The sequence below is a fragment of the Cavia porcellus genome, unplaced genomic scaffold (assembly GCF_034190915.1).
Source record: "Cavia porcellus strain 051 isolate PalLab524CR breed Dunkin Hartley unplaced genomic scaffold, mCavPor4.1 scaffold_16, whole genome shotgun sequence".
NCBI lineage: Eukaryota > Metazoa > Chordata > Mammalia > Rodentia > Caviidae > Cavia > Cavia porcellus.
The window spans coordinates 17,312,271-17,326,256 of NW_026947499.1; the positions used below are offsets into that span (position 1 = coordinate 17,312,271).

At 41.5% G+C, this 13,986-nt stretch overlaps 1 protein-coding gene across 3 annotated transcripts in view; it reads right to left on the minus strand.

Moving 5' to 3' along the window:
• The window catches only part of Sppl3 (signal peptide peptidase like 3), a 111,670-nt gene extending 98,057 nt beyond the window's left edge, over positions 1–13,613 (minus strand). Inside the window, exon 1 of one of the 3 annotated variants that reach the window (XM_063225776.1) lies at positions 13,035–13,613. In XM_063225776.1, the coding sequence (XP_063081846.1) occupies positions 13,035–13,057 (23 nt within the window). In that variant the 5' untranslated portion in view covers positions 13,058–13,613. Of the gene's footprint in view, positions 1–10,860; positions 11,357–13,034 lie in introns of those variants that run through there. The other 2 variants (XM_063225775.1, XM_063225777.1) reach the window with 2 other exon arrangements.
• Between the last annotated feature and the right edge of the window lie 373 nt (positions 13,614–13,986).

A 13,986-nucleotide genomic window follows, 5' to 3' on the forward strand; every position in this document is an offset into this window, starting at 1 on the left:
TACATTTGTTGCCCCCTTTTCTTTTTTCTTTTTATTTTTGTTGCCCCTATTTCAAAAAATAACCCAAATGTCACATTTGACAACTGACTCACAGGTTACCCATTGATGTTACCTTTGCTAAAAGAATACAGAGATGAATACAGCAAATACTGGCAAGAGTAAGAACAAGAAAATTGCTGAAAAAATCTTGCAAGATCACAATAGAGAAATGTATAGTATAATCTTTGAAATTTAGGAAAATGTAACATGGCTTTCTATATAGTGAAAAAAAACAAAGTAGTATTGATACTGTCAACATTACACCAGGAAGAATAGTGACTTAGCATGGTGGTGCACACCTGTAATCCCAGCACTTGGGAGGCTGAGGCTGATACCATGAATTCAAGGTCAAGCTTGTGCTACATGGTGAGTTCAAGGCTAGCCCAGACTACACAGTGAGACCCTGTCTCAAAAAGAACCATCAAAAAAAGGGGGGAGAGAGAGAGAGAGAGAGAGAGAGAGAGACCCTTTCTCAAAACAAAACATCCTCAATACAAATAAACCAGAAATGGTCACATTCTACACCAAAATGAAAAGTAAAGTAGATGTTGCTGATGAGTTATGTAGCAACTATTATGTCACGTGAAACACAAAGCATTGGCCAATGATTTTACTTTCACATGTCAGGCATAGTCTCATAGTTTACAAGGAAAATAAGCACAAAACATCAGGCAGAAATTTTCTTAAGAGGACTGGGGCTGAAACTGATAAATGATCAATTACAACAGAGGACTAACAATATGTATCTGGCCAAAGAATTCTGCAAAAAAATTCAAGAGCAGACCAGTAAAGAGACAGGTGAAACATTTCTTAGGAGGAAGAACCTCCTAACAAAACTGGAAGATCAGCAAGGTATCAACCATGCCCTACCAAAGACAGGAAAACAGAATACATGTGCCACCACTGTAAGGAAGGAAAGATTTATTTAGCTCACTGTTTGTGGAGATTTCAGTTCATAATCAGCTGGTTCCAAGAAAGAGTAGCATGGCAGAGGCAACAGGTTAAGGCGGCAGAAGACAGAAAAAGCAGCAAGAACAAAAGCGGTGGAACTGGGCATGGTATGGAATGCTGCCAGTTAGAGGCTGGCCTAGGCTACAAAATAAGTTCAAGGCCAGCCTGAACTGCATAGTGAAACTGTCTTTAAAAGATTAAAAAAAAAAAAAAAAAAAAAAAGAGGTAGGGTAGAGCAAGCCTCTTATCCTCCCTTATATTGTAAGCAGGTTATCACCCCCTAGGATGTGTGGCACTCACACCATTCCCATGTGGTTCTCTCCTCAACAGGATCAGGATGTTTACAAAGTGAGGGTCCTGGCCCCCTGTTGAATTGCTTCATTAAACTTTTAAACTTCTCATGTTCAGACAATGTCATCAACTATTACAGCTACACAGTGAATTTAAGGCCAACCTAAAGTACAAAGCAAAACCTTGTCTCAAAAAAAAAAAAAAAAAAAAAAAAAGACTTCTGGAACTGCTGGTAAAGTTAACAAGAATGATGAGTTGGGTTTGAAACTAAAGGGGAAGTATGGCAATGTGTCTTCTACTGTAATAAAATTTATTTATATATTCACTATTTTTCATCATACCACCTATTTTTTCAAGCATTTTACACACACACACAAATACATATAGGCAGATCAACAGAACTTACTTACTTGAAGTAAGGCCTCTGTGAATCCCAGATACTCTTATTAGCTATTGGGACAGATTAAAATTGCCCTATCACTCAAGGTAGACTCATTCCTCTAACTTGGCAAATCTAAAATGAACACAATTCTGGATTTCCAGTAATGTCTAGGGTAATGTATGTGTTTGTTACACGATGACCCTGGTTTGCCTATTTTCTAGTTACTAGCTCTATTTTCTTTTTCTTCTTCTTCTTTTTTTTGGTCTTTTTCGTTTTTATCGGTACCAAGGATCGAACTCATGACTGCCTGCTTACAAGGCAGGCGCTTATGCCGCTGAGCTAAATCCCCAGGTCCTACTAGCTCTATTTTCTGTTTGCTATCATTACTTAAAAGTTTTATGATACTTTTATTTCTGATCTCTGCCTCTGCTTCTAATGCCTAATTATATATGTTATCATTATTCTCCCCTATTTCCTCCTATCATTCCCTTTTTTCTCAAGTTGGTTAATACCAATTATGCTTGGCTATAAAACCTTTAAATTATAAGCCTAATATATCATCCCTAAATCAGTAGGGATGCAAAGGTTCAAAAACAAACTCCTACTTCCCAAACTTTTGATTGGTGCCTATTTCAGATGACACTGTTACTTAATTCTGACCTAAGACTGAGACACTGCTATAGTACATTTAAAATATGCAAACATCAAGGCAAGAGACTTTTTAAATTGTGCTTTGTGAGTAGTAATTTTTAAACAAGAAACCAGAAACAACTCGTAGGACAGGAAAAAGATAACAAAATAAGTTTCTATTTAAAAAAAAAAAGTATAGTCTTTAAAAAAAAAAGCTTAAACACAAAAAAACACAAATTCCTAAAAAAGAAAGAAGCCAAGAAACATTAAATTACTGAGAAATTGGTTCAAATATAGCTTATGGTTCTAAGTATCTCAAAGTTTCTTCCAAGTGTTTTCATTTGATCATGTTACTAACACTGTTTCCCCTAAGACTATTAAAGAAAAATTGCAGGACTTCTCTACGTGGGGACTGGGTGGGTAGGGGATAGAGTTAAAGATGTAGCTCAGCAGAACACCTGCTTACCTGGGGTTCAATCCACAGCATGGCAAAATTAAGTAAAAAACAGAAAAGTAGTAGTGTATGCCACGTATTTAACAAGTGGTTGTTTGACAAATAGAGCAAAAATAAATTGGCAACAGTCTATGGTCCAGTTCAAGAAGGCTACAAATAAATGAAAATGACTAAAGACCCTGCAGCTAGGCTTGGTGGTGCACATATAATCCCAGCACTCAGGAGACTGAGGAAAGAGGATCATTGCAAGTTCGAGACCAGCCTGCGCTACAAAGTGAATTCAAAGCCAATTTGAACTTCACAGTGAGACCCTGTCTCAAAAAGATACTAATAATAAATCCCAACCAAAAAAAAAAAAAAAAAATCCAACCAACCTGAGCATCTACTATGGATAGGTCCTTATTCCACAAAATTAATGACTTTGATCCTACCCTTCCTTTCTTTCTTTCTTTCTTTCTTTTTTTTTTTTTTTTGAAATGGGGTCTCACTACTCAGTAGCAGGCTGGCCTTGAGCTCACTTTATAGCCCAGGCTGGTCTGGAACTTGCAACGATCCTCCCACCTCAGCCTCTGGAGCAGTGGGATTACAGGCATGAGCCACTACACCTGGCAATCCTACCCTTTCAAGAGTTAACTTCAAAGTAAAGAGACACACATTTAATACATTCAGTGTAAGGTTTAAAAAAAAAAAAAAAAAAGCCTAAATGCCGACAATGTAAAAAGCTGTAGGTATCAGCAGAGTATTTCCCTTGGCTAATCATAAGGCCCTGAATCAAAGGGACAGCATTTCAAATGGACCTTGAAAGACAAGTATGATTTACTTATTTCAAGCCTTGGGAGAAGTGCCAACCATGTAGAAGAGCCTCATAAAGTATACAGAGAGACAACCAACAAAAAGACAAAAAAACAAAACAAAAAAAGTATACAGAGAGACAACAGTAATCTACTTTGGCTAAAGAAACAAGAATTTTAGAGCCAGGCATAATGGCATGTGCCTGTAATCCCAGCACTTGGGAGTCTAAGGCAGGAGAATCACAGGCAATTTGAGGCTAGCCTGTGCACCACAGTGAGGTCAAGGCCAGCCTGAACTACATATAGCAAGATGGCGGGGGATATGATGTATGGCACACAAGTATTTTAAAGGGAGTTACACAGGATTAAGATTATAAAGCCATACCGTTCTGAAAGTCAAATTGAATTCCACATTCAGGAAATAATAAAATTTATAAAACAATACGGTCAAAACAGTGACAATATAATGACCAAAGGTGCCTTTATATTTTTATCACCCAACCCCAATTTGACAGTCAGCCTGACAACTGTGATCCTTATTAGTGCAGTTTCAGCAATGAGTTTCTTTTACAAATTCAATAGCCTGTTCTTTATTCATATCTCTGAACTCTGTATCTTTTTACACCCCTACCCCTAAACTTCTTTTTTGCACTTCATGTGCCATTGAATCTAATTATCCTACCTCAAGTGGCTTCTGACTTCTCTCATCCCAACAGTCAGTTTCTAAACCTTAGTCTCTGGTCTTCCATTCTTTTTTGAGCTTTTTGAGACAGGCTCTCCCTAGAAGTTCAGGCTGACCTTGAGCTTATTTTGTAGCCTTTTAAGACAGGGTCTTGCTAGGAAGTTCTGGCTGGCCTTGAGCTTACTTTGTCTTACTGGTCCCGAACTCACAGCGGTCCTCCTGCCTCAGCCTCCCAAGCACTGGGATTACAGGCATATGCCAGCACTCAGAGGCTTTTCCATTCTTTCACTTCTCTGAACTGACTTTATCTCTAATCCTTCACACACCCCTTTTCTTTTCCTTCCTACTGGGATTGAACCTCCACCAGCCCCCAGACAGTGTCTCAATTAAGTTAGAATGACTGGCCTGAGCTTAAATTTGAGATACCTCTGTCTCAGTCTCCACAGTACTGGGATTATCAGTGTGCACTACTATGCCTAGTTTATCTTTAATCTTCAACTAACTCTAGCCTGGCTTGTAGTCCGAGGTGACATTAAAATGTTTGTACTGAAGATTAGAGAATTTGTTCTTTACAGTGAATTTTCACTTCTAACAATAAAATTTTTGTAAGCATGTCTGAGAAATGACTAAGAATTTTTGGAAGTTATAACAGAAAAGAGCTGTAGGTATCTGCAGAATAAAGATTTAATCAAGTTTAAAACTTCAAGCTAGACCATACTGAGTAAAAATTAAGAATAAAACAAAATCAAGCACTATACTTAGATCAAAAGGTCTGTATCCGCAGGGTGAAGAAACAATGACCAAGTCAGTATTGGCTTCACCTTACTGATCTCTAGAGGGAAGCCCAGCCTGAGGCCCTCAGGTGAACAGAAGTGGGTGTGCCTGACAGACTTCATGCGGAGTAAAGACACAGATTAAGAAACTGCTTCACATTGTAAGAAAGCTAGAAAAGTGACCTGTACATCATAAAGAAAACAAGGGAAAGATAGATTCATCCACCCCACTGCTTTCTTCGTTTGAGTAGTGATAATGATGCAAATTACCTTCAAAAGATCAAAATAAAACTGTATGAAAATATATAACTTTATAATTTTCCTTCAAATTGTGAAATACAGTGATGGTCTATGAAGTTAGTGACTTTTCAATAGCAGTAATACATAAACCAATGACAACGTGTACTCACGTTTACTCACTCTCCCTCTTTCACTTGTTGCTTTTGCTGTCTTGCACCACCGCGTAGTTACCCTTCTGTCATACGCCACCCAGCCTTGGAGCCAGCTAATTATGTACTGAAACCTCTACAATCTGTGAGCTACATAAACCTTTCCCCTTAAGAAAAAAAAAAAAAGAATTTGCAAACTATTGTTTCTTTTTATATCACATAAATGGATAACGGAATGGACACCTCTTTTGTTTTCCCCCCCTTTCTTTTTATCGGTACCGGGAATCCAACTCATGACCACACGCTTACAAAGCAGACACTTATGCTGTTGAGCTAAATCCCCAGCCCCTGGGATGGACATCTCAGAAGTTTAAATGTTGGTTAAACTGTCTGAAAGAAAAATTATCTCTATCACAAAGAACTATACAGAACCTAGTAGGATCTAAAAAATAATGCAGCGAACAAGAAGCTTGCTTTTATACAGCACTTACAACTAAGTGCTCACATCTCAAGATTCCAAGTAGAAATTTAATCAGAAATTAATTCTTTTTGAATGATCATTTACATTCAATGTAATTCATCAACATGTGATGACAACTAGATACTTCCATTTTAGAAACCTTAAAAATATCTTGAATGATTCTTAACTATCAATGTTGAAACGCCAAAATAGGTATTATCTATAATTTTCTTGCCAGATTTGCACAAACCAAGAAATGTGAATTTCTATAAGGTCTCTATTAGACTAATGCATAGTCATTGGTCTAATACTTAAAAACAATTACAAACATGATCTTGTCTTAAGTGTCCAATCTAGTGTTTCTACAGCAATTTTAAACTGTGGCCCCTTGAGACCTATGAGCAACAGCAATTCATTTCAAAGACATAAACAACTGTAGATTTTTCCCTTAAAACTGAATTTGGTCACTAAGAGCCCTGCTAGACACCAAAAAGTTTAAAATTCTAGAAAGGTATTCTGCCTCTAACTCTTTTTTAAGTGAGTATTAGAAAATATGCTACTGCCTAGAGTGGCACATGCCTGTAATCCCAACACTTGGGAGGCTGAGGTAGGATTGCTGTGAGTTCGAAGCCAGCCTGGGCTACATAGTACATCCAGGCCAGCCTGAACTACACAGTGAGACCTTGTGTCCAAAACAGCATGAACTGAGAAATACATGAACATGAGGCATAACACAGTGTACTACTGGATAATTACAGGCTGATACAGTTACAAACCTCAGCCCCCCCACCTCATAATAAACATTGAGGAAAATGATTTAGATACAAATTTGTGGTGTTAACTTTGGCTAATTTTAGTTTAAATCACACAACACCCCAAACAGTATCATCATAGTACTTTATAGACAAAACATGTTTTTAAAATAAGCAATTCTTCTAAAGTCTATAATTCTGGGCATGTTTTCAACTAGTTTCCCTCTACAAAAACTTTCAGCAGTTATAACTGGATGTGATCATATCCAACCCAATGATACATAGCAAAACTCTAAACTGATTCCCTTAGTTGGGGAGATACATGTTATTTTTCACACTCAGGCTTAGTACCATCTGCACCTATTTGACACAATAATGTCCATTACCACAATAATATATCACCTCAGTGAAATGCATTTCTGACATCTGATATTAAAATAGGTAGCAAAGGTAAAAGCATTCTGCATTTTATTTTAACATTGGCAAACAGCCTTAAGAAGTCTTTAGGGGGAAAGCACTGAAGGGTCTGCAAAAATCTGACTATAGTTATCAAGTAGTACTCTGAATTTAAATGTCTAATGTGATCTGATTTACGTTGTCAGAAGTCACTCAGGAGAATGGCCATTGCCTAGACCAGTGGTGAGGAACCTATGGCTCACATGCCACAAGTGGGCTGCTTGTATCATTGAAAGCTCTAAAAGCTTTGGAATCACTAGTGTAAACAATGGAGGAAACCCAAGGAGGTTAATACAAGAACTTAAGGCAAAAAAAGTGTGGCTTAAGAGTAATGACTAAGGATTCACAGTGGACAGGTTAAAAGCCAATCTCTGTGGTGGTACACATCTGTAATGCCAGCACAGACTTTGGGGGTAAGGATGGGGTGGTTTCTGAGGGTTCTGATGGTCAGCCTGAAATACAGAACAAGATCTTATCTCAAAAGCCAAAATGTTGGTCTTAACTTTGAGTCCTTCAACCATCTGTAAACTTAGCCAACTTACTTACACTTGAGTTTCTTTCTTACTCTGCAATGTTTATGAAACTCTAGCACACAGAATATACACAAATTATTGATAGTTGCTCTGGTACTGAAACCCACCCACTTGACATCTTTCCTTCCCCCTGCACACACATTAGCCCAAATATAAGCAATTTTTATCAAGGCTCAAGTGCAACCACATACAATTACTGCACTGACTCAAAAGACAAGCTCCTTCCAGGCACCACAGTATACATGTGCAACAGATATCAACACTGTGGGAGGCCGAGGCAGGAGGATCACAAGTTCAAGCCAAGCCTGGGCAACTTACCAAGATGCTATTAGAACAAGGTTAAGGGAAGGAAAGGAAACAACTTTCTGTTTCTTAGAAAACTTACATTATAAAAACTGCTCATAAAGTGTTTTTCTCAAATTAGTAAACCTAATTTGTACCTTCACTTTGTATTCTTCACCTTCACATGTATTCTTTTACTTCCTCAGTGTATATGACTAAAACGTATACAATCACAATCTTATGATTAATCGTGACAATGATCCTGGTGTTAATACTGATTGTTTTCATTTCTTTTTTTTTTTTTTATCGATATCAGGGATCGAACTCATGACTGTATGCTTGCAAGGCAGGCACTTATGCCGCTGAGCTAAATCCCCAGCCTGTTTTCATTTCTTCTGTCAATAACTTTGGTTTAAACTTTACTAAGAGATGATATTCCTCATTCTTACAGCACTGGCAGATCAAAAAACCAAATTACCACAAGCTCTCTTTTATAAATATATGAATAATAAACAAAATCTTCAGAAACTTCCCCTTAATGTTCAACTTTGTATTCTTCACCTTCACATGTATTCTTTTACTTCCTCAGTGTATATGACTAAAACGTATACAATCACAATCTTATGATTAATCGTGACAATGATCCTGGTGTTAATACTGATTGTTTTCATTTCTTTTTTTTTTTTTTATCGATATCAGGGATCGAACTCATGACTGTATGCTTGCAAGGCAGGCACTTATGCCGCTGAGCTAAATCCCCAGCCTGTTTTCATTTCTTCTGTCAATAACTTTGGTTTAAACTTTACTAAGAGATGATATTCCTCATTCTTACAGCACTGGCAGATCAAAAAACCAAATTACCACAAGCTCTCTTTTATAAATATATGAATAATAAACAAAATCTTCAGAAACTTCCCCTTAATGTTCAACTCAGGATGAACCGACCCTGAACTAACTTACTATTAATCACTGAGTACGTACTAAGACAGAGCTATGTGCAATATGTGTTAGGCACTCTGGGAGGAGAAAGGCCAGCATTTTCAAGGAATTTAGTAAGGAGACTCAGTTTGCAAGAAAAGGAGGGCATGATGCAAACAAAACTACCAGTATTAAAATAATGCCTGTAATTCCACTATGGAAAGTTGAAGCAGAAGGGTCACAAATTTGCAGTGAATTCAATGCTAGCCTGGGTTATAGTGGAAACTCAATCTCCAAAAAAATAAATAAATACACACATACATACATAAAAGGATCACTTTTCATTGTTGTAATCAGAACAGCATGAATTTACAGGTAGAGGCTTTCTTTCTATAAAACTTTTTATCATGAAAATTTTAAGGGGCCAGGGATTTAGCTCACTGGCACAAGCACCTGCCTGCAAAGTGTGAAGCTGTGAGTTTGAGCCTCAGTACCATAAAAAAAAAATTTTTTTTTAAAAAGAAATTTTAAAAAACACAGCCAAGCACGGTGGTACATGCCTGTATTTCCAACACTCCACAGTTGAAAAGACCACCACAAGTTCCAGGCCAGCCTGAACTACTGGACTACACTGGGAAACTTTGTTTCAAAAAAATACAAATTTAAACATGTAAAAGTAGGGGCTGGGGATTTAGCTCAGCGGCATAAGCGCCTACCTTGCAAGCAGGCAGTCATGAGTTCGATCCCTGGTACCAATAAAAACGAAAAAGACAAACAAAAAAAATGTAAAAGTAAATAGAATAAAATTATGAATTTCCAACATACTCATCACTGAGCTTCAGCTGTTATCATTTCCTGGCCAGTAGCGTTTTGTAGTTTACACAATCTTTCTCTATAAAACAGAAACAATGCCTATCTTAGGAACTTACAAGAATTAAATGAGTATATATTAAATACCATGTATATAATGACTCAAAAAGAACTAGGAAGCAGTCTGATTTCCTAATTCTCACCTCCTGTACAACAACCTCTCTTAAAATGATGTAAAACTTTCACCATCTCAGCTGGGCGTGGTGGCTCAAGCTTGTAATCCCAGCACTCGGGAGGCTGAGATGGGAGGATCTTTGCACGTTTGAGACCAGCCTGGGCTACAAAGTGAGCTCAAGGTCAGCCTGAACGGCATAGTGAGACCCCGTCTCAAAAAAGACCAAAAAAAAAAACCTTTCACCATCTCAGAACATGCTAGAGGTGAAGGGCTAGCAATCTATTTTGAGGCGCTTCCTGACCATAAACCAAATAAAGCCAACTAAACTAAGTACAGTATTTTAGTAGAATAAAACTTATAAAATCTATCAAACTTCATAAAGTTACTTCTCCCTTAAACACTAATAGAGCAGAGCCAGCCATGATGACACATGCCTGCAATCCCAGCAGTTGAGAGGCTAAGACAAGAGAATCCCCACAACTACACATTAAGACTCTTTAAAAAAAAAAAAAAAAAAAAAAAAAAACACAATTAGTAGAGCAGACCAACATCACAAAGAAGTATCATGGAGCCAATCTACCTACTAAAATACTTGAGTTTTCCCTATTTCTTGCCCATTGTGTTTTCTATTTTTTCAACCACCTCTATACAGTACAGTAAAAAACAGCATGGCACTCATGAGGACTCAGAGCTGGGCCAGAGTAGGAGAAACACTCAATAAGTTACACAAGACATGACGGAATCACCTTACCTTCCTTTCCGATTTGGTCCACCAGAAAACTCCAACAGGAATCTTGTGTTCCATACTATCTTATATTGAGATGCAGTTCATTGCTACTAAAACTATCATATACTTTGTCTTTTTAAAACACAAATGCTGCTGGGCATGGTGGTGCACTCCTATAATCCCAGCAGTTGAGAAGGTGAGGCAGGAAGACAGATCAAAGCAACTTTGAGGCCAGCCTGGCTAACGTAAGGAGTTGAAGAGCAGTCTTAATTGTGTATGGAGACACAGTCTCAAACAAATACAAGTAGAAAGCAAGTAAGCAAGCAAGAAAGAAGAAAGAAAGAAAAGACATCAAAACTGCTCACCAAGGCCCAGGGGTTTAGCTCAGCAGCACAAGCACCTGCCTGGCAAGCTCCAGGTCATGAGTTCGATCCCCGGTACCAAGAAGAAAAAAAAAAAAAAAAAAGGAAAAAAGAAACTGATCACGAAGATTAGAGTTACTCCCATTTCCATTTCTCAGCTGTTTTGGGATTATGTACATATCACTTAAATTTCCTTTCAAATTATCTTCAATCAACAATTATCTTTTCCCTATATGAAAACACAATGAGTTCTTGACTTACCATAATTGAAAACAGCATAATCTTCCATTAGGTCAAAGTTTTCTACTTAGCCTGTCATAGTGGCATATGCCTGATATCCTAGCACTTGGGAAGACTGTAGGAAGTTAAAGAGTCCAGCCTAGGCTACAAAGTGAGTTCAAAGCCAACCTGAACCACACAGAGCCTGTCTCAAAAAAAACAAAACAGGACTGGGGATTTAGCTCAGTGGCATAAGTGCCTGCCTGGCAAGCTCGAGGTTGCGAGTTCGATCCCTGGCACAAAAAAAAAAAAAAAAAAAAAAAACACAACAAGAAAACAAAGCCGGGTGTGATGGCAACACGCTCATAATCCCAGCAATGGGGAGGCTGAGGCAGTAGGATCCTTTAGAGTTGAAAACTAGCCTAGGCTACAAAGTGAGCTCAAGGCCAGCCTGAACTGCAGAGACCCTGTCTGAAAAGCAAAAAACAAAACCAAACAATTTTATAAAGAAGTTTTCTACTTAAAACTGCTTTTATTTTCAAATTACCCGGTTGGTTTTTGTTTCCCTAGGATAATTATAATTAAGTAGCTACAGCACTTCAATGTTTGCCAAGTGCTTTAAGTACTTAATGCTTCTTTGCACCCTGTGAAAAGGTAACTCCTTATTTTATAAAGGAAAGGAAAGGAAATGAGTAACTCACTATCTTGTTCAGTATGAAAGCAAATTAAAGGGCTGGGGATTTAGCTCAGCGGCATAAGCGCAGGCCTTGCCCTTGCAAGTGTGTGGTCGTTAGTTCGATCCTTGGTATCAATAAAAAAAAAAAAAAAGAAAGAAAGAAAGCAAATTAATGGGCGACCTTCAAACCATCTTCAGAAGATACTATGGGCTACTACTATGCTATTTTCTAAATCAGTGAAGTCAAACCACATTTGCTTCAAATAGTAAACCATCTTCAAATAATCTCTCTAGATTGCAACCAGATTTCCCATTCCTACACCTACAATCACCCATTTCTTACTCCCCACTACACAACTTCCATAGTCCACTGATAGTTCCATTTATCCTTCAACTTCTCCTGCAATATATATTCCACCTCTGCATGAGGGAGGGAGGCCTCTCATAGCCTTTTCGCCAAACCTCGGCACTCCTTTGTCAAAATTTGCATGTTGTCACCCCGTAAACAAGTATGCTCCTTGGTACACAACTTTCAAAGTCGCACAGCTTGCAGAGCCTCCTTCTTGGTAACTGGCCCGGGGCACCAGCACATTTCAAACTGTTTAAGAACAGAATATCGGTTCTTACAAAAACTCCTGTCCATCCGCTACGGCCACCAACGACTTCCTTTCCAGAACGTGATTATCCAAACAGCCTCCCCTTTCATCAGCGATCCCTTCCAGGGGACCCAAGGTTCCATCCATCTCTGTGGTTCCCCTCCCCTCACTCCTAGACTTCTGTCCATCTTACCAACCCTAACTTCTCTATCCCGTAGCTAAGCAGCAGCTCCACAGGAGGGGCGACTGCTGCTCTCAAAACTTGCAAGTTCTGCCTCTTATCACCTGTTCTCACTACAGCTTCCTCTCAGCTCTGCGACCCACCTTTGCCCCGGCTCGCTTCTCTCCCACCCTCTGATTCCTCCAGCCTAGAAACGGGGTGGCAGTCCCATCCCTAGGGATATTTCCACCCTCCAGGGTCATGCTACCCCCTCCATCACCTGCTCCGCCCATGGCCGGATGACATCCGTCGCTGCCGCCTCCTCCTCCACCCCCCTCCTCGGACGCCGGTCCCCTCGGCCGCTTTCCCCTGGCTTCAGCCGCCAGATTCAGCGGGGACGAGGGGGGCGTGCACCCCCTCCCGCGGCCCCCCGACACGCACCTGTTCGCCCCCCCGCCTCCTCTGGCACGGCCCGCGCCCCGACCCCCACCCCCGCCGCGTCCCGACCCCGAAGCCCCACACTCACCACGAATAGGTCTGCTCCGCCATGGCGCTGCTTCTCGCGGGCTCCGCCGCAGACTGAGGCCGGGCCCGGCGGCGGCGGGTTCGCTCGGGCCGGGAGCGAAAGGCGCGGCCGGGGCCCGGCGCCGTACCCTAGCTCGCTCGCTCCCTCGCTGCCCGGCTCGCACCACGGGCAGGCGTGCGGGTGGAAGGCCGGGAAGAGGCCGGGCTCCGAGGCGGCCCGGTTCCCTGGGCCCCGGGGCGGGGCGGCTCCGCTCTCGGCCTCCCTCACCCGCGGCGGCGGCGGCGGCTCCGCTGCGGCTCTAAACCCAACATGGCGGCGGCGGCGGCGGCGCGAAGAACAAGGGGGCCCCGGGGCGGGCGGAGGGCCCCACGGGCCGCGCTCACTGCGCACCTGGCCGCAGGAGCGCCGCGCTCAGGCGGCGGCGGCGGCGGCTGGAGGACATGGCCGGCAGGCGGGGGCGGAGGCGGCGGCGGCGGCGGCTGAGGGGGGCGCTAAACGGTGAGGCGAGGCCGCTCGGATCACACCCGCCGAAGGGAGGAGGGAGGAAGGGGGAAGGGGGCGGGAGCGAGCTTGGCCCCACGCGGTCACGTGCCCAAAACACGCTCACGTGACGCGCTCCCGGCCCATGCGCGGAGAAGTCGGCTTCTTGATTCGAGGCGACTGCAGCTTGCTGCTCGCTCAGCCTCTGGCCGCGGGGCCGCTTCGGGCCGCCCCTTCCCCACTCCCGCCCCTTTCCCAGAGACTGCTGCACCAGCAGCCAATCAGGAGCTCCGGCTCGCGTCTGTTGGCTGCCACTCAGCTGTCAACCTTCAATCAACAATCCAGTGACCGCGGGTGCCCACCTGTCAGTCAACCTGTCGGTGGGCAAGCTGAGCGCTGCATTCCTTGATTCCTGCTTTCCGTGGTTGCTTCATTCATTTAAAAACTCTCACATGCAGCCAAACTTTATAGC